The following is a 24765-nucleotide window of genomic DNA, read 5'->3' on the forward strand; positions in this document are numbered from 1 at the left end:
TGCTGCAGAATATGATCATGGATAGCTGTCGAAGTCCTACTGCAAACAATTTACCCAACAGAAGAGAAGCCAACCAGTAATGGTATACATCAGCGGTTTACATGTTTATGTCTTGAAAGCCATCTTTAACTCCTGCGTGATGGATGCAATCAAATCAAACCTTTACAAAGGCGCAATTAACAGAAAATTTGATCTAAAAAAGTTAAAGAACAAACATAAATATTGAGATGCCATCAATTGTGCCACAAAAGGGGGGGCCTGGCCTTCAGTTCCTGCCAAGCTAGTGGAGAGGGTTAGAAGGTAGCTATCACCTTATGATGCATAGAACAAATTAATATTTATCATCAACGGCTTCTGACAATGCACATATATCTGATGAACAGGTTGAACACAGAACACTAGTGATTAAACGGGTCCATGCATCGCATGGCTTTCATTAGGAGGTTGCAAGGTCCCATCTAATTACTAGCTAGATATAACATGATACTGTACTATACAGCATTGTGGATTAGGGAGTTATTTAATTAATCAGCATATATAGCTGATATAACTTCACTGGTTGGTGGAGTACACTTCATTCAGTTGTTCAGAGATCATATCGTTGGCCAATGCAGTATCATTATTTATGTTTGTTTCTGATCTTATATAGCAGGACAGGATAGAGTTATTGTTGTAAATTAAACCGAGACAAAACTCTCCGTTACAAACAGTACGTCAAAACTTGGCAAGTACGCAGTGTAGATTGCACTTGAAAACCAACAGATTGTTTGGTCGGGAGGTGCTATTAACACTTTGCCTAATTAATTGCCTGCAATGTAGGTAAACATGTACTAAATAGAACAGTACATGCAAATTAAGCTGGAGGTTACAGTACTTAGCTTATTTACTTCCTACAAGCTTACATTTACTTGTTTTAACCTAGCAATAGTTATTAATCTATGATATGATGATGCATGGCCAACATCGGAGATATGAATGTGCCCTAATCAGCGATCGCTTTGAGAAGCTGGCCTTCAATTTGATCCGTGCAATTATCACGTGGGGACAAGAAAATTCGGTAGGGAGCCACCTGTACAAAGTTTGGTGAGGGCCACGTCTACTGCTAGCTCAAAGAGCATCGTCAACGCACAATTATGTGAAGATTGCAGCGCCTACAAGTTATACCATCCAAAAAGGAACAAATTTGGTATCTGCTCCAGTTTGTAAAATTTCTACCTCTGTTTTTGGCTAGTTGGCTGAAACATATGGTGTAAATTTTGTAGCACTACGTATATAGTTTTAAAAACTGTCGAGTTAAGTGGTACAATCCCACTTATACAAATTCAGGATTTCTAGAATTATAACGCCACATTTGTTCGCTGAATTTCAGTCAATTTTTCTCTATGTGATTGTTCTCTCCTATATATAATCATACTTTCATCTCTCCAATCTCATTTTTTAAAATATAATTAAGTAGTTTTAATCCTAATTACATTGTGTATTAAAAAATTACAATATAAATATTAAAACTTACAATGTAGTGTAAGTTTTGAAATTTACAGTGAACTACCATGAAAGTGTAGGTAATTTACAACATAAAAATAATTTGACTATTTTTTGATAAAAAAATAAAGCCATAAATATAGCTACTCCTTTCAATTTTGATGTCAAAATTATAACAGAACAAGGAACCGACCACTATGGTAAATTGATTGCATAGTCATATAGCCCACAACATATGAGGGTATGTTTGGTTGCTCGTAACACTCTAGCCTACCTTGTACATGTCATCTAGGCTGACCCCGCCCTGGATGGGTGGGTGCAAAAAGGGTTGTTTGGTTGCTCGTATCATTAAAGCATGGATGATATGTGATGTTGTTTGGTTAGTGATATGACAAATACTGTATGTAAGAGATTTTTTGATTGGATGCATGATGGTTAAGTTTGGTTACCGCTTATCTTGTAGGTTAAGATTACCCCTTATGATTCATGGATGAAAATGAATACATACCTAATATTCAATTGACTAAATTTCATAAAATCTCTTGCATGTAGAAATGAGAAATAAGAACAGTGAATGCCTAAATCAATCACAGGATTAGTGTTTAATCAAAACTTCTTATCCGCTTCCATCATTCAAGATTACTGCCTTAATAAACCTAGTTAGGACAAGACAGAAAATAGAAACAAAGAAAAAGTCTATGTGGATCTTATCGTTGATCCCCTTCACCATCGGCGTCGGTCGCAACCTTCTTGACATTCTTGTCCATCATGTTGCTCTCTTCTTCCTCCTCCATCCCCCTCCCTAGCCACGTAGCTCCATCCACCTCCCCAGCCATATAACTCTTGCACCAATCCTTGTTACCAAGCAATCCCTCTAACACCAGCAACTTGTCGCATGCGTCCAGATTTGGTGATTAGGTGGCTCAAGAAGGCTGGAGGCGGCAACTATTAAGTGCAGGGAAGGGACTCCATTAGAGCTGGCCTAGCTCGAGTCCTGCCATGCTCAGAGTTGGCGGTACTTCGCAAGGCGAAGCAGACAACGACGGCTCAAAGAGAGTGGAAGAGAAATTGAGGTGCGAGAATAGGGAAGAAAGGTAAGCTGACTCACAACCCTTGCACCCACACCTGCCTCGTGGCACCCACGCTTAGGCCAAGTTGAGGAGCGAAGCTTGAATCCCACATTCCTTCTTGGCCTGGTTCGGCGATGCTTTTTGCACCCTCGCGTACATGCTCTCAACCGCGGCCAAGCAACCAAACACGTCTCTCGTTGTACGTTGGATGCAAGCCAACCTAGATGCAGGCAACCAAACACGTCCTACGTAAATAAGCCATCCAAAACATAAACATTTCTACTATAAAAAACTAGGCACCCTAAATCCATCGCATCATCCCTTCTCTCAGCCACAATTGTTCCTCCACATGCCTCTTCCCGAACCTCACAGTCCTCCCTGCTTTTGCCCTCTCTCCTATGCCCTCCTTATTACTTCTTGGTGTTGTTGCTGCCTCCCTCCCGGCCCGTCCTTAGACGTCCAGGCTTCAGGTTGCAAAATGTTTTCTTTCTTTTGAAAATTATTACATATTTACATTTCTATATTTCCTTGGTAATGTTCTCTTAATTTTTTTTCAGTACTCAAAAGAAGAGAAATGTTCATTTATGAGGAAATCACCGCAACATTTTTTTTCCCCGATATCAATAGCATGTGGCGAGTCCAATATGCATTGGAAGTGAAGCTATAGTACAAAAGATCACATACAGTGAAGCACAAATGTCCCCATCTCGGTTGCATCTGTCCTATTCTTTTGCCAACTCCGGAATAGTTCCGATCGATAGAACAGAGAAGCTACCAAACTGCCGTTGTCGCAGATCGAGTGGTTGGCGGGAAAGTGGATATGAATAAAGACGTTGGAGTTGCAGAAAATTAAACCATTGATCAGAATGAGATGCATATATAACCGGAGAAGATACAAGCCTTGGGTGATTTATTAAGTGATGAGGCGGTCCAAATGATTTTATTACCCTATGCTTAGGTAAGCGAATGTATGTTTAGTGTTTTCATGTATTAAAAAAGAAAACAGCACCTGATTTTGAATCTAGACATAAGTCACATCTACACTATTATAATAATTGAATATGTTTATTATAAAAATTAAAAATATTTTCACCAAAATTTTGGTACGTCATATGTATTTAAATTGGTTTTAATTTTATTTTCCTTTCTTTTCATATGGTTTTTTCTGCCGTCCTTTTTTCGTTGCGGTTTTTTTTCTCGCACACGATAAGGGCTTCTGTTTTTTGTCACCGTCTTTTTTCCTTCGCCAGGCCAAACCCTAGCTCCGCCGCCACATCGATATGTCTCTCCATGCATTTTCTCCTCTAATTGATTGCAAAAATCGATCTCTACTCCTCCCTCATCATTTTCCCCATGATTTCCCCCTTTAATTGGGCTTTAATTGGCCAGATTTAATCTCCATTAACCGCTGCCAATGATGGCCGGTTGGTAAGCTTCCTCAATTATTTTTATTCCAAGTTTTCGCCCTGATTTTGGGAAAAACAAAAAAAGAAGATCGAGTGGATCAAAAACCCTAAACCACTTATACAAGATCAAGAAAAATTCGGTCGGATTTGATTGGGGAGAATCAGCTCCGGCATCATCGGCACCATCTTCTGGAGGTTGAAGACGTGTGAGCTAGACCCATGACTCCACCTGTGGGTTGGGCCAAAGAGAGATAGGCCGAGCGGAGGGAGGCAGCACATTGGGCTAGGGCTGAAAAAGAATAAAGGGATGGGCTTTCGGCCCAAAACTAAGAAAGGAGTATAACATATACATTCAAAAAAATATCTTACCCGTTATAACGCATAGATAATTTTTCTAGTAAACTTAAAAAGAACAACTCAGAAGTTTGTATTTTTATATAGGATGGAGAGAGTAGTAATCAGGTTAGGTCAGCGAATATATATCATATCCTTTGAAAGATTTAAAGTTCATTTACGTACAGCATGATGGATGTATGTTTTGAACCGTATTTAAAGTTAGATCTCATACGTCGCCGACCAAATGAGAGGAACAGTGCATATATGGGAAATGGAATTGACAGATCGGGTTGAGATAAGATTCCATATCTTAGCGGTAACCGGCCAATTAGCGGTAACGTACGTACATAAATTCAATTGTTAAAGCTACTTAAAAAAATAAATAACTGGATGTGACACATTTTAAAATAATGAATCTGAACATAATATACCATATACAATATTAAGTTGGTTTTTTTATAGTACGGTGGGAGTATTCATGAACCGTACATTTACATTTGAAATGGAAAGAAAGAAAAAACCGCAAAATAGAAATGAAAAATCGAAGAACAATTAATGAAGAGAGAAGCACTCCTGCACCTCAATTGTGTTCACCGGGTCGTGAATTATTTAGTTAACTAAAATAAAAATAACTGTACTTTGTAGTTGTCTATTTGATTGAATATCTATCTATCTATCTATCTATTATTCTTACAAACGCTCTCAAACCGCCACATGACATCCTACAAACACTCTTAAATCGCCACATGGCATTCTAATAAATAAAAAAAATTCCTATAAATTCTAAAAAAAAATAAAACATCTATCCATTCGTTTTTATTAAAATCGGTGGACCCATTGTTTCAAGCAGTTAGATTTATCTAAAAAATCTTTCCACCTCCACCTCCTTCCTCCCACACGTAACATCACTTTCCCTTGTATATGTAGTCACGTAAATATATAACAATTGATTTACGAATGTACAGGTGTAGAATAGATTAGATCAAATCATATTAAAGTAATTAATCCCGGCCCTCTCTTCTAATCTATGTGTATTTGCAAGAGGGAAAAATAAATATATACTATTCACCTGGAGAAAATATAATCTATGTGTATTTGCAAGAGGGAAAAATAAATATATACTATTCATCCGGAGAAAATATATGTATGTATATATGCATGTATAGGAGACTATTATTTGGAAAAAAAAAAAAGAAAACATGCATATGCACGTACATAAAAAAAAAACTATTGACCATGTCTTCCGACAAATACTCCCAAACCACCACGTGTACTCCTAAAAACATTCCTAAACCGTCATGCGGCACTCTAATTAACCGGTAGATCCACTATTTTAGATTTTCAGCTGTTAGATTTACAATTATATGGTGGATCTGATATCATACGTACATTTCCATGTACGTGATCTCCTTTCGTGTACGCCCTCCCCTCTGTTCCTTTTCTCTCCTATTTTCATGATTTTCATGCTATTTTAGTTAGATGGAAATCACAATTTATAATAATATTTATGTTAAAAAAATAAAACTAAATCACCGTCCTATACACTTTTGTACAAACGGACCTCCTTCGTACGTGTTCCAAGGCCAGTGTCCACCCTCCTTTTTTTTATATATTATTTAAATTCAAAGTAGACCGAATATTTTTAACCAATAAATTATTAAATTATTATTATTTTATCAAATAGATTTTATACCTTCTGATTAATAAAATACACTAAAATTAGAATAATCTAAGTAGTTTAATTAGAAAATACAACACCCAAAGTATTTTAAATTAGATCTAAGATTAAATATATTTATAAAAATAGATAACTCAAAATTATAGGATACATTTGATCTATCTTAAAAATAATAATCTCCTCCCATCATCCTGTCTTTCATAATACCACTGTGGCTCTCGCATTCTCTCCACTCCAATACAATTATTACCTCTTCTTTTTTTTCTAACTAACATAATATAAAACAATCATAACTATTATTTTATTTATAATTAAACATTCATTAGCTATATTTTGCTATATAAAAGTTAAAATATATCATTTGAAGGTATACCCTACCGTTTGCATGAACACTAAATAAACATGAAAATTAATTGAAAACATGTATTGTGTTATACTAAATCATTGTACATAACAAAAATCAATTAAAGACCCTCCAGAGTGTCCGTAAGTCACCAACCACATAATTAAAACAACCATAAGCTACATATATGGAATACTCCTATGCATTTTAAATCAGTTGATCTTATATATAAAAAAACAAGCGTGTATTTATGGTACATCACATTTAAAAAATATTATTGCGCAATTATATTTTATCGTTATTGCATTCATATTAGGTTGTGTGGAGCCTCTCACTAACTCTACATGAAATGTTCACAAATAGATCATCTCTCAAACTACATCAATCATATTAGGCTATATAAACCCATACATTTATTGGAGCTTCATGTCCCATCCAATTCATCATTTAGTAACTATGCAACTAAAAAACAACTTACTTTTACTTAAGTTGACATGTTTTCAAAAATAAAGTAAGACTATCTTATTTTCAAATGATGAAGAAGATAATAAATAATTGCTTATAGATATTACTTAAATATGATTTAACATAAAGATAGTAGGTTATAAAATTATAAAAGCAATTAATGCCACGAAAATAATTTATAGAGAAATCATGGGAGGTGTTCTCGGGTTAATATTTCACTTTTATAAATATCTCAAACTTAACGTACCACACATGCCCGTGCGAATGCGCGGGCTACCTTCCTAGTTATTAGAAAAGATGAATAGTCTAACAAAATTTAAAAAAAATCAACAGTATCATATCTTAAAAAAAATAGGGATAGTAATTATACCCTGTGTCCGGCCCTTACATGCATGTACATACTAGCTATGTATATCTTGCGATCGAAAAGCAATGTAAAAAAACAAAAAGAAGAAAACTCGGTGACTGAGATCACCAACCGTAGAATCTAGTGAAGATATTTTCCAGAAGGAAGAAAAAGTAAATTGGTGACCACAAGCGAAGCCGTCTGTTGACCGCGATCAACCTTTTTTCTTTTTTAGAATTACCGCAATCAACATAGGCGTAGAGTAATGTTGGAAATACCTCTGCCTGGATATTCTTTTCTAGAGAAAGAAGAACTCTACACGAAACCGAAATTGATGTAGCTAGGCCCTGGCCCATGTTAATGATACAAAGAATTATTTTTTTAATCCATAAATCATTTATTATCGCAAGATAGTTCATTAAAATGTATAAAAATCTTTCTCGTGAAACGGCATGTAGTTTAGTGGTTGCACTGACCTAAGTAGCACCCAAGGTCCTGAATTTAAATCTCCGTAGGAGCGAATTTCAGATTGGGTTATTTGAGGGTTAAGTTCCCTGTTCGATAGTCTAAGTTCCTAATTTAAAAATACCGCATATATCCGGTTAGATATAGATATTGGTAAAAAATACCCTTCTCAAAAAAATAAAAACAAAAATCTTTCTCCAAAAGTTAGGAGCAGCTCCAACACTCCCGCCAAATGATCAGACACCTCGACCGGAGTTTTTGGATTATTAAGATGGTGTTGTTTGAAGCTAGCATGTGACCGAGTGACAAGATTTGTTTATGTCTGTTCGGACCTATCAATACTTATATCACCATAATTATTATGTTGTCATTTTTTTATTATGAGATCATTATAAAACTGTTAAAGCCACATACATATATCTAGATGTGATTGAGGAACTGGTAATAAGTACTCTCTCCGTCCGTCCCACAATATAAGGGATTTTGAGTTTTTGTTTATGACCACTCATCTTATTCAAATTCTTTTTCTAAATATAAAAACGAAAAGTTGTGCTTAAAGTACTGTAGATAATAAAGTAAGTCACAAATAAAATAAATAATAATTTCAAAAAATTTTAAATAAGACGAGTGGTCAAACGTTACGAGGAGGAGTACCTTACCATCGGTGGAGGGTGGTGGATGCAAAGAGGATACTGGATAGTTTGCTGTGGTTGGATAGTGGTGGCCATGCATAGCTATAGCCAAGGAAGTATGGAGGCGCCAGGTAATGAAAAAGAAGCAAATTATAATTTATTACGATGGAGAACAAAAAAATGTCAAAACTATGGCAACTGACCTCTTGGCTTACCCAATATACACAAACGGATAAAACATCGTTTAATGGTGTAACGTAGTAAAATGCGTTTCATTTATCTGCTACCTTAAAAGCATAGTCGTCCTCCTTCCATCCCGTCCCTTTCACATAAACAAACCAATCTCTTCCTAATAAAACCGATAACACATCACTTCCCTAAGAAAACCAACGATACCAACGGAATAAAAAGAACGGTTTTACTATTTTCGCTTGCAACAAATTTTTAGGCTTTTATCTTTCACTTTTTTATCCGTAGAATGTTGCATCATCATTCATCAAGATTTGTATTCTTATATATTCAATTTACAGTTACACTCGTTACATAGCACTCACACTCAGTTATAACACACTTATACTTGATAATACTTACTTCCTCCGTTCCATAAAAAACCAATCTAATACTACGAATTTAGATATACCTCTGTCTAGATTCATTGTGCTATAATATGTCAAATCCAGTACTAGATTCGTTTTTTTGGGACGGAGGGAGTAAGTTATATAATACTTACACTCAATTAGAGTGCATCAAAACGATTTTAGAACAGTTTATTTCTCTAGATTTATGATTTTTGACATATTCATCTTTTTTTCATTTCATTTAAAACAGGTTGTATCCATTAGTTAAAGATTCTGTAAGATTTGAAGCTATAAACACCGTTGTAACGTACAAACATACCACTCCGTACCTGACCTCCATAGGTCGAGAGGCAATGACCCTACACCGGCAACAATCAAGTCGGTCGACACCCCCAAACCCCGAAACTCTCTTCCGCCTTTTACCACCCCATTATTCAAACGAACCTCGAAAGCACACAGCACAGGCACCGCACGCAGTGCATGCAGCTGGAACGCGCACAACAACACACACAACCCAACCCAACCCCAGCGCCATCCATCGTCTGCCGATCGATCGATCGATCGACAGAGACGACGCTGCTGCTGATCCTTTCACCGTGCCGTGCAGGAGGCAGCCACAGCCACGGCCACCACCAGTCCACCTCCACCACCCCCGAATAAACCTCTGGATCGCTGCCTGCCCCCCCCCCCCCCCACCCCCCCTGCCACTTTCCGCAGCGCCTAATCATGCGCGCTGCAGGCCGCTGTCTGTCTCCACGCCCCCCCGTACACCAACGCACCGCACCTCCCCCGGACAAAAAAGCCACTTAAAACGGTGCAACTTGTGTTTGCGTTTGCGTTGGCCTTGGCCCTTGTGATTGTGGACGAATAATCAAAACCTCTCCTCCCCTCTTCTGCTGCTGCTACTACTACTGGTCTACTGCCTCTCGCCTCGCCTCCCTCACGTTGGATCCCGTGGAGTTGAGATGATTCGTAGGGAGGCGTAGGTTGTGGTCGTTGTTGCGGTTTGGAGTTGCACCGGCGAGATCGAGAGAAAGGGGTGGTTCGTGGGATGGATTCCGGCAACAGCGGAAGTCTCCAGTCGTCGAGTGGAGGGGACGACGAGCTCGACTCCAGATGCGGCGGCGGTGGCGTGGACTCGTCGCCGCTCTCCGCGCTGCTGCGGCAGTCGGCGTCGGCGTCGTGGTTCGGTGGTGGCACTGGCTCGTTTTATGGCTTGCAGGAGCTCGCGTCGCCGCCGCCCCAGCTGCCGCCCTTGTCTCAGGCGGCGGCGCATCAGTGGACGGCGCCGCTTCCCGGTGGAGGTGGAGCGGGGGGAGCGTCGTCCTCGCCGCCGCCGTCGTCGTCGCCGCACGGCGTGCAGGTCTCTGCCGAGCAGGTGGTGGCGCAGCAGGGACAGGGGGTCGGCGCGCCGCCGGCGAGGGGGTCGAGGAAGCGGACGCGGGCGTCGCGGCGCGCGCCGACGACGGTGCTGACCACCGACACCTCCAACTTCCGCGCCATGGTGCAGGAGTTCACCGGCATCCCCTCGCCGCCCTTCGCCGGGCCGCCCGCGCGCTCGCGGTTCGACCACCTCTTCCCCGCCCCCTCCTCCCTCCGCTCCGCCGCTACCGCCGCCGCCGGCGGGAGCCCGTCCTCGCTCCCGGCCTACCTCCTCCGCCCGTTCGCGCAGAAGCACCACCCTTCCCCGTTCCCGCCTTTCCCCTCGCCCTCCACGTCCTCGCCGTCGCCGTCCAACATTGCCATTGCAACCTCCACCGCCGCCGCAACCACGGCGGCGGTGGCGGCACCCGGCGACAGGTACCACCTCGCGTCGGCGCCGTCGTCCTCTCTCCTAGGGATGCAGGATCACGGCGGCAGCTACCTCTCCTTCCAGAGCCACCTCGGCGGCGCCCAGCTCGGCGCCAGCGACGACGTCAAGTACACCGCGCACACCATGTTCGACGCTACCGGCAGCGACCTAGCCCCGCGGCCGCCGCCGCAGAGGCTGCAGGATCCGGCGGCCGGCTTCCTCGGCCTCACGCATGGCATCATGGGCGCCGACGGGTCGCACATGCACCAGCAACAACGAAGCCGCGGCCACGGCCACGGCGGCGACGAGCTGTCCGGCGTGGTCGGGGGCGCGTCCATGACCCGGAGCGTCGGCGGCGGCGGCAAGAAGACGACCTTCTCGTCCGGCGCCGGCGCGGCGGCCCACGCAGCGCCTCAACTGGAGCGCAATGCGGAGAGCACGTCGGTCACCGTCGCCGCAGCGCCGACACCTTCGTCGGCGGCGGCGACGGCGGCGATGAGAACGCAATCCGTGGACTCGTGGATTTGTACATCTGAGTAGGTCAATTCACTCGCTTCATTATATTCCAAGAGCAGATTGGCTTGTAGTAGTAAAGCTCATTTAGCTAGTAGCTTAATTTCACTTGGTTCTTTAATATCTTATTAATCTCTACTACTCCTTTGGGTGTTTAATTCCCCTATTTGCATAAGCTCTTTGTGTAGATCGATCAAACCAAACAACAAGATCATACTATCATAGTATATCACTGCTTATTACAGTTAATTAATCACATTCATGTAGGGGACAGTTTCATATTAATGAAGTTGCATGTATGTCTCCATTAGCAGCAGCTCGTGCGCTTGTCCTTGTGCTAGTGTTTCACCTGTCCTACTTGCTTTCGTCACACGCAAGCTGGTAGGTGTAGATAAGAGTCAGAGAGAGAGATAGATTAGAGAGATCACTGATCAGAATAGTTGCTCTCCTGCTTAATTCCATTTCAACCTGTCCATGCTTCTTCTAGTAGAAAGATAATCCCAAGATTTTTACCTGACCATATATATATAGAATAATCACCGTCAGCTAACCCATTGGCTAGCGCGATTAGCGGTGAGATTTGACAGCGTAAAATGGCAAAGAGAAGATATGTTACATCGGCTGTTAATCTCTGGGGCATATACTAATGTAGGGTTCATTGGCCACATGCATGAGCAGCTGAAGCACGGAACAAAAAGGAGCGTCTTTTGTCAGAAAGATCTCTTTTGGCCTTTTAGATCTTTCAAGGTTTAGACGGCTACCTACTTTCACATGGATGTAATATAATACTAATATAGTATTGGAATATAAAAAGGTGGATATTAGACTACCAGCACTGTCCAACAACCGTATCTCCTCGAGCTTAGCATCCACACACAAAGCCACTTAAAAAATGCATGGAGTAGCATTCAGGGAGCAAAAATCTGATCTTTCTTCGTGATTTTCTCCACTCGTGACGAGTATAGACGCAAATAGGGAGTAGTAGCAGTTTGTTTGCATGTGTATTCTTTACATACTACATAATAGTATATTATTTTTCACTATGTGTAGGTTACTGATTGAATAATATGTGCCCAGTGACAAATATACTATTTTTAAAGTAAACTAGAAAGGTAGCCGCGCTGAAGCGCGGGCATCTTATTTAGTAGTGTTTAAAATTTTGTTATGAATGTTTATGTATATATGATTTCTTTTTCAAAAAATCTCTTCTAAATATGTGTATATCAATAATTTATTTGGGAATGTTTTGAAAGTTAGTTTCGATCATTGGACGTACGGACGTGTGCTAAAAGGGACATGTTTCTGGACATTTGTCTATACGCATGTTGGACCGACGGGGATGTCAGGTCCTTTAAGGGGGGTGTCTGTGACATTTGTCTATACACATGTTGGACCGACGGGGACATCAAGTCCTTTGAGGGGTGTCTGTGACATCCTAATTCGATTAGGATATGGCCTATGTTTTATTGAAAGAATGTGATATGTGTTGTCTATAAGCGTTGTGTGCACTTCGGTAGTACCGTATTGCTAGTTAAGCAAGAGTGCAACTAACTTGTAAGGCACTGCCCTTCTAACCATATCATTTTCGTGTTGACTATTTTACATAAAGCGAGAACGAAAGTGTAAGTGTGGGTGATATTTGTAAGTGGACGTGCCGGTTGAATGGGCTGGGATGTGTTGTTCTAGAGAACGGGTTGTTACAAATTGTAAACTAAAATTACTTGAATCATGTCGTCTTAAATTTATAAGAAAAAATGTCGCAACAATGGATCCGGTTCATATGAAACTATCATTTATACTACATGTGTTTCTTTTTTAAAAAATTTTAGCATCTTAATTTAAACTTTTAAGTAATACTTTTTCTTGTATACTAAAGATGTATTAATAGATTTTAGGATATATTAAGTTAAGAAATTTCATATTAAAAAATATGGTAATATGACTTCTTTATCTAATTAAAGACATAATTACATACGTCTATTTGCTTGTACTACCTCCATCCATAAATTGAAGGATTCAAATTTTATCCTAAGATATAAAGGATTTTAATACTACTCGTCTCATCCAACCATCCATTATTCAATTTTTATCCAACAGTACTCTAACTATCTTCTAACTCTGCACATACCTCATATTTAATGAGTCTTATTTAGAGAGGGGAATCTTAGTATATTTTTTTCATTCTTCCTTAATTCCTATAAAATTTTAGGATTCAATATAGGATGGACATAGTAATTAAAAAGAACTTCATTCATATACGGATTTACGGATTTATCTGTACGTTTGTAGATTGATTTAGCTTTACATATTTGTATAGGTAAATAGACCTCGTATATATGTTGAGAGATATAATTAAGTTAGTAGAAGTCGTTAGATGTCTAATAGTATAAAGTAATGAGTCCACCATTTTTATTAAAAAATTATTAAGTACTGAGTCCACCATTTTTATTAAAAGATTAAGGTGGACTTTTTTAGGGATAATTTTTAGGATTTTCTTTTATCCGGTGGTTAATTTAATTGCCGTAAGGGAAAACAAGGAGGCGAGAGCCGGTGGGTTCGTCTCATCTGTGAGGAGGGAAGTGGATATGTGCATTGTACATACGGATTTTGACGGCCTGGTCGATCGATAAGTTTTATTATTAAGATATAGATCTAACATTTTAAAATAAGGTCCACTGGTTTGGGTAAGATGATTTCTTTTTCTCAAAAATTTTTATATTAAGGTATATTAGAGCGTCATATGGTGATTTAGGAATGTTTATAGGAAGCTATGTGGTAGCTTGAAAGAATTTGTAGGACATCTAATGGACTTTTAATATATAATAATAGATAATTCATGTCATATTAATTAATATATCAATCAATAATTAAATAATTTGTGTGTGCAGTGTCCTGATAATCTTTTTATGGGTTCACCACTGAAAACAAAGGGTATATGTCCAAGTGATGTCTTGATAATTTTATTTTTGAGTTCGCCCCTGGAAATTAAGGGTATATACATCCAAGTTACATATTATAATTTTTATATAAAAATATATGTACCAAGAGATTATTTAGCTATCTAATTAATTTTTATACTATGCATTTGGTTGTTAGCCAGAAAATTGGAAAGATGGAAAGGGAGGGTTAGACGGGGAGAGAGGGAGTACGTACATACATGTGCGCATTTTTTTTCGTTTTAAAACGTATTACGTGAACTTGTGTTCGGAGGGGGGGAACATACAGAGTTTTTTTTGAAGATAAAATTTAATGGTGAAAATTAATAATCTAATAATTTAAAATATTGGGTCTACCGATTTAAAGGAAAGTGTCACGTGACGGTATAGAAGCATTTGTAGGAGTGACATGTGGCGGCTTAGGAGTATTTGTATGAAGTTTAATGGACTTTTAGTAAAAAAACACTTTGTTCCAATCACATAGAAATTCTCCATTTATCGTAACAACTCATTATCACTATTATAAAAGTTCATTACCTATTAATAGATGAAATTGCATATGTGCAAATAAAATAAGCCTAATATATCATTAATGCACTACTTAGCTAAGTCTTGATGTCTCACTTATTTCCAAATCCATATATAAATATTCTAAAAGTATCACTTTCTACCGACTAATAGGATAACAACTAAACATGAATGCCTCACTAACGGGTGATCTATTACCTTGAAAGTTGGGTACCTCATCGATGTAGCTGTGTCCCCTCAAGATCAGCATGAAGCACAATTTTAATTCCTAATTTACTATAACATTCTCATAGAGTACTATAACATACTTGGGCCACCTCAACTTAGCCATTTGTATGCCACGTGATCCACCAATTTAAATAAAAATTGATAGTGAGATTATATAGTGCCACATGACGACCTAAGAGCATTTGTAGGAGCACCGCATAGCAACTTAGAATTTTTTAGGTAGTTTAGTAGACTATTAGTATATAATATTTTTTTCTTGCTGCGGACAGTACTACCGAAACTTTATTTCCTTTTCAATCCTACTTTTTTTTAACAGGTACTATGTATACATCTGATCTAATGGTCTAAACAGGTGCACCAATTTAAATGAAAATCGAGGGTGAGAATATACATTACCACGTGGTGGTCTAGGAGCATTTGTAAGTGCTCCATATGGCGACTTAGAAGTGTTTGTAGGATCACAAATTAGATATATAATTTTAAAATAATTTTAAAAGATGAACATTTATAGATGGTTGATTTGATATTTGATATTTATATTATAGATCTAGTTTAACACTACATGCAATATATTTCATATAATATATTTCATATATTGTAGATAGTTCTATTTTAAAGGCCATCGATTTTTTCAGATGGTACTAAGTACTTATGTTTTACTTTGGCTCTATCTTTATAGTAAGTACGTGCATTTTTTTTCTTCCGGCAAATATTATGTACATGAGAAAGGTGTTACATATTTAATAGTATAAAATAACAGGTCCACTAATTTGAAAATCAATAACACATATAGATAAAATAATGAATCCATCTCAATTTAAGTGAAAATCAACAATAAAATTAGTTCAGCTGCATGTGTATATTTGTGGGCCAATATATTTCAACTTTATATTGTAGATATTTGCTTTTTGATAGTACTAATCATGTATGTTTTATTTTGGTTGTCGTATGTACGTACGTACGTTCTATTCCTTCGGCAAACAGTACGGAGAAAGGTAATATATATATAGATCTAATCTGTTGGTATAAAATAGTGGGTCTACTAATTTAAACGAAAATCGACGTTATGTATAAATCTAATCTAACGGTATAAAATAACGGGTCCACCAATTTAAATGAAAATCTACGGTGAGATTAGACTATGCCACATTGCGACCTAGGAGCGTTTGTAGGAGTGCCACGTGGCAGCTTGAGAGTGTTTGTAGGAAGATTAATGGACTTTTAGTATATAATAGATAGATTTAAAAAAACTATAGAGACTTTTATTGAATTATCATCAAACTACAAATTTAAGAAAGTGTATAATGAAATTATAGATTTAATATCAAATTTATCACGAATTTACAAATTTACAAAACTACAGATTTAACAACAATTTTATCACAAAACTACAGCTTTTGTAATTTTAGATACATAACAGTGTTATGGTTCTAAATTCTAAAATATATAGTTCTTTAATAACTTCATTGTTACATTTGTAGTTTTATGATACGATGCATTAAATCCGTGAAAATTTTGGTGCTAAAATTATAGTTTTGTGATACATATTTATGTAGTTTTGCGACAGTTTGGTTCAAGTATTTGTAGCTTTGTGAAATTTACTTTATTTTTTTTATCAAAAATAGCGCACCTTTTCACGTAATTGCGCTGAGAAAGATTAACTATTATTTGAAGCAAGAGTCGTGTACTTGTATTGGATTCTATTGTAAACATAATTGTACACCAACTCCTGCTCTATAAGAGTTACTCTTTTTCCCCCAAAATATCCACACTTTGGTTTGTCAGTATGTGGATATGTATCTTAATATCCTACAATACCATAATCTTACTAAATCGAAGCGATATAGATCTCACTTAGTATCCTAATTTTATAGTGTTTGATCTTACCATCTATTCCATACTATCCTATACTTCAAAAAAAAAAACTTACATTGAGACACTTTTCTAAAGCCATTTTTCAAATTGCATCTTAAACCATACTTTTACTGTAGAGACGCTCTAGAGATATTTAGCACATTCTGTTAATCTTATATTGTAGAGGTACTTTTTTGGTGCTTTAAAATCTATCTCATGTGTAAAGGCATTTAAACTTGTGTGGAGGCAATTTTTTTAATATTAATGTACACTAAGTAACTAGAGTTAACTAATGCAAGACACATATTTACGACTAATGATATGAGAGTATAAAAATGATGTATTGATCGATGTCTTGGGTTCAAGAATCGGCAATAGCAAATTAGCTTTTTTTAATCGTTTTCTACATTGATTTACCTTGTTAATTTGCTATAGTTGTAGCATAATTTAATACATCTAGAAAGTGCCTCTATTTTTTTTTATAAAAAGAATACTAAACGGTATAGAGATATTCTTTTTAAAACGCCTCTTGTTTCTAAAGACAATTTACCAACAGTTACGTATGAGGAATTTTAATGCTCTACAATATATTGTAAAGACATTTAAAAATGCATTTACAGTATTAGAAAAACGTCTATATCTACAAGACGTACTTTTAATGCTACCGGATCACACATATAGTATCTCGATCCCTATGATCTTACAAAATTAAAATAGAGTGAACTGTAAATAATGTGAATAAGTTCATTCAAGTTTCAAAATGTCCATTAGATTTATCTAAAACAATATTATAGGCTTCAATTTATACAACATATATACTACAAATGCTATATAAAAATATGAAAATTTAAAATTTGGTAGGATCTCGAACTTATGATACTATCATGAAAAATTGATACTATCTTATATCGCAATATCAATTACCTTGGTTGTGATGGTTAAGATGAGGGGACGGGCAGAAATTACTATATTTTTGGTAAAATTTGAACCATAAAAGTTGTTATATTTTAAGGTTGGACGAAGGGAGTAGCTAGTTAAAACTAATGTGAATTCTGTTAAATTATGTTGTTGTTTTTTTTTTTAATTTGCCTATGACATGCTTAAAGAGAGGAGGCCAAAGCAAATCCCTAGATTTATCAATTTTTTATTAAAGCGAATAACACTAAGTATGTGTTTTGAAGACAAGGTGAGATGAGTTATTTATATTTTTAAGATGGCATGGTCGATCCAATCCGTCCATTTGACATGAGATGAAATTGTTGGTGTTCTACTCTTTACCCTTTTAAGGATGGCTCACATGTGTTAGCGATAGAGTAAATTAATATGGGTTGGATTAGTGAATCGGTTTTTTAATATGTCTAACCTGGTTCTTAAAAAAAAATTCTCTTTCAGTGATCATTTCATTCCACCTATATATCCTCAAATCAAATACGGATCCAACTCGATATATTCCATCCTTTAAACCAAACGTACGTTTACAGATACCAATATTTGATCTCTGATAATTAAAGTCATGCAACTGCAACTCCAGTTCTGCACTATTATACTACGGAGTAAAAGTAATTCTTCGTACCTAAAGATATTTATAAACCTCTTTGTGGTAATTAGACTAAAAACATCTTCCTCAAGAACGGAGAAGTCCGGCAAACACCAATTACTGATGTTGGTGTCACCGGATGTAGGTATCATCAAAGGAGAGATTCCGTGAGAAACTGTAATGATCAAATTTCTCGTTTTAGCGACTATTGGATGTGATCTCTCTGCATTTGATATTTCGATGTGGACATATATATATGCTACGGAATCTGGCACTGTTCGTGCGAGAGACTAGACTGAAACGTTGACCGTCTACACGTACGCAACCATCTTTTTCATCAATCTTTCCGTTCTAAAAAAGTGCATCTTTTTCTGAACGAATGATCTGGGGATGATTAAGGCATGCGCCTCTGTGATGCTAGTGATTACCGTATAAATGCTTGCACAGAAGAAAGGCTATAAAACCTCGATGTAAAAAGTGGGCATTATTAACTGAATGCCAAACCTCTTTATTTTTCTCCTTTTCGCTGATATGCAAATCATGGATACAGCAAAAGTGAGATCATGATTATTACACAGTCATTCAGATTAGTAGTGTTCTGATGTTCCCTCTCTGCCTAAAATGTTTTTCATGGAGAGAGAGAGAGAGAGAGAGAGAGAGAGTTGAGAGTCGAGACATGTGAGTCCTTGTTGGGGTTGGCATGCAATGGCAGCAGCGAGAGCCAAAAGGCCCAAAGGCATCATTCATATGCATGGTAGCCCATGGCAGCGAACAATCTGCTGCTTTGCAATGATGGCTGGCTTGGTCTGGTCTCTCTTCTGCTCGATCATATCACTCTCTCCTCTCCTGTGCGTCCATGCTGATGATGCTACTAGCATTTCCAATACTCATGTCATGTGAGGGGTGACCTCTCAGTCTCAATTGCCTATGGTAGGAGTATATGGCATGCATGAATGCATGGCTGTCTGTGCCACCTTCGACCTAGGAGTAGGAGTAGTATATGGCTACATGGATGATCATGCTAGCTACACGTACGACTTCAGCGCATATAATTTCGGGCCAAGCACCCAAGATTAGATACGGGGGCTTTTCTCATCTGGTCTTTCACATTGTAAGGACGTGGCGAGTTATCAGCCTCCCGCGTCACGTCGGACCTGCGCATACGTGGCGACGACATTATACCGGCCGCCAGTGAAGATGTATTCATTTTCGCTAGCGGTCACTTAGATGTGCCACTAACGAAGATAGATAATTTTCACCAGCGGTTGGGTTATATAGTCCGGCAGAGAAGATACAATTATTTTTTTTTTGCTGGCGGCCCACTTAAGCAACCGTCAGCAAAAATCTAGAACGACCACCATCTATTAAAAAAAATTCACACACCGCCCATGCTCCTTAGAGCAAGTTTAATAGTATAGTCCACTACTAGCTCCAAATCATCTATAGCAAATGTAATAGCCAAATCATACAATAGTTGCTTACTATACTATTAGGGCCTGTTTGGCACAGCTCCAGCTCCAGCTCCACCCCTCCTGAAGTTGGAGCTCAGCCAAACAGTTTCAGCTCCACCAAAACTGAGAGTAGAGTTGGGTGGAGCTCTCTCACAAATTGTATTAGAGTTGTGGAGCTGGGTTTAGTCAGCTCCACAACTCCACTCCAGACTCAACTCCTATAACTAAATTTAGAAGTTAGAATTGTACCAAACATGCTCTTAATACCTGGTCCCACCTGTCATACACACATTACGTCTTGGAGTCTGTGCTGCAGCTGGCTACAGATCTATAGCCCGCTGCTCTTCTCTCTCTTTCTTTATCTCTTTAAAATATGTTTATAGCTGGCTTATAGCCTGCTATTGTACCTGCTCTTATCCACCCACCTCTCCAGAATAAAAATATCTCCAGCTCTCCTCCCCCTCCAGATCCAGATCCAGATCTTCTCTAGCACCCACCTCTTCTTTCCTCCTCCCTTCCACAGATCCATGGCGTCGGCGTCCTCTCCTCCTAGGCAGCGTCGGCAGCGGTGGCTCCGGCAGCTGTGCGCGGTGGTGACGGGAGACGGTCGTCGGGGGGGGGGGCGTGGCGACGGCGACGGGAGGAGCCGTCGTGGGGCGCGACAGTGACTGCGGCGGGAGGTGGGGGCACGGCGACGGCGACGGGAGGAGCCGTGGGGGAGGGGGCAACGGCGACTGCGAAGGGAGGCGGGGGCGTGGCGACAGCGATGCGACTGCAGCGGCGACGGGGGGCTTGGTGCGGCAAAAGGAGCTCGGAGGCGGTGATGCTCGGCGATGGGGCTCACACATCCGGTGCTGCTCGGTCGGCGAGGGCGACGACGACCTCCTTCCTCTCTTCTGTTGATGCTGTTTTTCTTTTTTTTTATGTTCAAAATGCTTGTATGCTGTGTTCACTTCCATGTTAACTGAATCTAATGAACTCTGGATGAGGATTTAAATCGATGCTCAAAAATTTGGATGTGGATTTGAATCTGTACATGCTGCGAAAATCTGATTTATTTTCTTTTTTTTGGCAAAAAGAGATTTTGGGGATTATTTTTTTATGGAAAATGATTTTCACTGGTGGCCCACGTAATGAAGCCGCCAGCAAAGACTATTTTTTCCTGGCGGAGCAAATAAGGCAGCCGCCAGCGAAGACTATTTTCTCTGGCGGCCCACATACGTCAGCCTCCAGTGAAGACGATTTTCGCTAGCGGCTGTCTTTAGCTGGCCGCCAGCGAAAAGTTATCTCCTCTAGCGGTTTAGCGCCGTCAGTGAAGATGCTACATTTTCACTATCCTTTGCTTTGTGGCGGTGCCAAATGCCGCCAGCGAAGACTCAAAATGGCCGCCACGAAAGATGGTTTTCGTAGTAGTGGGAAGGCACGCGACGCAGGAAACCTGCGCTGTGGAGGTCATCTCTCCAATTGTTCGCTCCCTCGCTCTGCATCCTCGCTCCCGCACTGGAATCCTCAGTCCTATCCGGCTCTATCTGCATCGATGCACCGGTGGATGGGGAGGATGGAGAAACGGCGCGACGGAGGAGAAGTGGCGTAGGGGATTTTGGGGGTGGGGGAGGAGACGGTGTGGTGGACGCCGCCCCCGGCAGTTTGAAGTACCACCGGCCGGTGACACAGATATCCACCACTGGGGCTGCCTCTCAAAGCGAGAAGGACGACGACCATGAGTTGCTCCATCGCTACTCCGCTCAGCGCTTCCCGGAGACGAGCACGAGGATGTTGTCACTGCTCCACTATGGATCTGCGCGCTGCCACCATGCATCCTTCGAGCCCTCGACGGTCCGTCTCCTCGTCGTCGGCCAAGAGAGGAGGAGCGAGGTGGATTGGGGAAGAAATGGCACGATGGATTTGGGGGAGAAGCGGCGCAGTGGGTGGCAAGGAGAAGCGGGGCGATGGATTTGGGGGTAGAAGCGTGCGGTGGATGGGGGGAGGGAGAAGCAGCGCGGGGGATGGGAAGGAGAAGCGCCGGATTTTTTTTGATTGGTGCGTGAGGATAAGCACGAAGGGGTAGGTGGATGTGGGGTCAAGGATTTGTTGGTTCGAGGATTCTTTTGTTGGGTCACGAGCAATGTGGGGTGCATGGCTTTTGGGCCAATTTCATCGCACAAATGGACCAGAGGCACGCATAGCATGCTTTGCAGTACTACTGCCCTCAGAGCGTGTGAGAAGAATGCCTCCGCCTAATACAAAGAGAGGAAATTTACCCATTGGGGCCATGGACCTAAGGGCCTTTATGGTGCTGAGGATGTGGCAAGTTCCTTCGTTCACCAGCTCAGATATTCGCCTAAGTGTTGACTAAATGCGCATCTCTGTTGAGCCTCTAGCCCCTATGCAAGGAGACGCGTTCTTCGCCGTCACGAGACGACGCCGGGCCCAGAAAACGTAGAGGCGCTTGCATTGTGGAGCTCGTGGCTTTGATTCATCGTCCCCTCGCACCGCACCGAAGCCACAATCCCCTTGCGCATGTGCTGTAGAGCTTGTCACTCTGACTCCGATTTTACAGTTTCAGGAGGGCAGAGACACGCGTGTCTCGCATTGCTCTTGCCCTAACAAGGACCCCGCCTCTCTAGGGTATTTTTACACCCATTGATCTCATAATTCTTCTAGAGGTAACAATCAGGTTATTAATTTCATCATTGAGTGATCCTTAGGACCGAGAAACTACAAAAAGCATGGAACTATACACACATGCATCACATCTCCCGTACTATGTTTGTTTATTTTGAGAATAGCAAAAATACCCACCAGGCCCAACAACAAACGGCAACACGCTAGCATCAGGGTTTAAAAAATGATCAGTTTTCGTGAAAAATCGGTCGGTTTTCGTTAAAATGTGAAGTGTCGGTTTGTGAAAATCGATTAGTTTTAGCCAGTTTCTATATGGCGTTGACGGAAAGTCACCAATTTTTGATCGGTTTTTGATAAACTGGTGGGGAACAATTTTCTACTTAAAAAGGATAGGTAAACCCTGCCTAGCACTCAAAATCCTTATCCCTATACCTAAATCCATGCACGCCACAAAATCAACTTCCTCACAGTCATGACCTCCAACCTACCGCCGTCGTCCATCCTCCTCTAGTTCTTGCTCCCACATTGCCACTCGTCACCATTCATCCATCCATAGCAACAATGTGCAAGGTAGCCTTCAAGTCAAGCGTCATTTTTTTTTAATTTCATTGGTTGCAACACGTATGACCTGACGATAGCCTAATAAGGATTCAAAGATCCCGAGAACAAGGATAAGCTCTATTTTGCCACGATTGCTGGCTTAGGGTTGAGACCGAGAGAATGGCTGGGACATGCGCTGCATGAGTCATGCTTTTTCCTAAGAGTCATGAAGGAAGTACGGTAACCATCAGTAAAACCAAATTTATCAGCCTCGACTCACCCCGATGCCCACCCTTCTCAGGGGTCCATATATTTGATATTTGTGTAGTGTGATTTATATATGTGACTTTTTACTGATTATCTAGTTGTCTCCGTACCAACAATAATACATGCGTAAATAAAAGTCAAGCTCAAGTAATAAAATAGAGGTTGAAAGTTAGCCAACGACTAGATAGTTAGTGGTGCAGTGATTTTAAAGCCATGTTCCACCATGCAAATGCAATGCATTGCTGCTGGTGCATGTGGTGTCTTGTGAATGTCCCGATATGTGGAAGACAACAAAAGCCGTAAAGCGCGTACAAGAACACAAAAGGTAAAAGCCGTGAATTGAAGCGGAGATCGAGCTAAGCATGCAGTGGGCTTTCGGAGGGGGAAGGGGGACAAAGTGGAGGGATGCAGGCAAAGGGCGGTCGTCGAAGCGCCCATCGAGCCAGGCGAACGCAGCGAGCGCAGGCTCTGCAACAAAATGGAGCACACAGCGTCAACAAACAAATCGCACATGCAGAGGTGTGTAGCTTTTTCACGTCTGGAGGTACGGGGCTTTTCCATGTTTAAATGATACTCCCTTCGTACCAAAATATAAGCATTTTTAGCATAGTCTCAAGTCAAATACTTCCTCTATTTACTTTTGATAATTATACTTTATCTTGGCACACAGAGCAAGGATAAGGATAAGTAATTTTACTTATCATCCATTTAAACATTCTACTAGTCATTTCTCGTAAACAAGCAATTCATTAATATTTATATTTCTAGATGCCCATGTAGCCAATCTTGTGTGGAAAAATGGATAGTCATGCATTAAATCCAAAAAAGTAATTAAGATGATATGTTGTTGAATTGAAATATAACTATCAAAAATATTTTTTTTAATTTGGAAATATGCCTATCAAAAATAGATGGAGGGAGAATTTTTAACTTTCACTATTAATAGAAAAAAATAAAAAAAACCATCTAAATTGATGTTAATAGATTTATCATTAAACAATCTATCTTAATATATAATTTTTTATTTAAAACATGTTATTTTTATGATATTGTTGGTTAAAGTAATATATCGAAGATTGTGATAGACTAAAAAGATACTTATATTTTATAAAATGGAGGGAGTAGCACTGATCTTTTTGTGCGCTGTAAAAGCTGTAAACCACGTACTGTACGTCGATTACCAGATACTGCAAGAACAATCAAAATATTTCAACGTTGTAGTATAAAGGTGACAATCGATCGCCTCCTAGCTAATCCGCGGAGCTAGAGTGGGTGGGTCAGCAGGAGGGGCTCAGCGCAGCGCAGGCAGGCACGCACACCCCCAATACGCCACGGCATGATGATTGCTGGCTGCAGCCAGCCAGTAGCGGCGCAGCGATGCGCGCACCCTGCACGCCACGGCCATGCCTGTCAAGTGACTCTGAGGGACCGACGAGTCGTAGGAGAGGCCGGCAAGCAGGCGAGAGATATGGACCGATCTAGCTATCGCCCCCGCACAGGGCCACATCCCACTGGCGGGTTAACGATCGAGATGCCGACGCGCGCGTACACTAGCCAGTATGGTAGTAGATGGCTACACGCACGTACGCACGACCGGCCACGAGACACCGCGCGTGCGCATCGATCGTTCACTCTCGCTGCCTTGGCCGATGACCGTCGCTCGCCCGTGCACGGCGAAAACCTCTACGGGCAA

General features: G+C 40.3%; 1 protein-coding gene across 1 annotated transcript; it reads left to right on the forward strand.

The window, feature by feature from the left end:
• The first annotated feature begins 9504 nt into the window (after nt 1-9504).
• On the forward strand, nt 9505-12172 carry LOC127781618 (myosin-1-like). Its single transcript, XM_052308603.1, has one exon. It carries the CDS (start codon nt 9853-9855, stop codon nt 11131-11133), a length of 1281 nt encoding a protein of 426 aa, XP_052164563.1. The 5' UTR covers nt 9505-9852; the 3' UTR covers nt 11134-12172.
• The last annotated feature ends 12593 nt before the right edge of the window (nt 12173-24765 follow it).

This window comes from Oryza glaberrima, chromosome 8 (assembly GCF_000147395.1).
Source record: "Oryza glaberrima chromosome 8, OglaRS2, whole genome shotgun sequence".
In the NCBI taxonomy this organism is placed as follows: Eukaryota; Viridiplantae; Streptophyta; class Magnoliopsida; order Poales; family Poaceae; genus Oryza; species Oryza glaberrima.

Bases quoted from the DNA above. Each gene is read 5' to 3' on its own strand.
- LOC127781618 (XM_052308603.1), top strand. From the start codon at position 9,853: ATGGATTCCGGCAACAGCGGAAGTCTCCAGTCGTCGAGTGGAGGGGAC.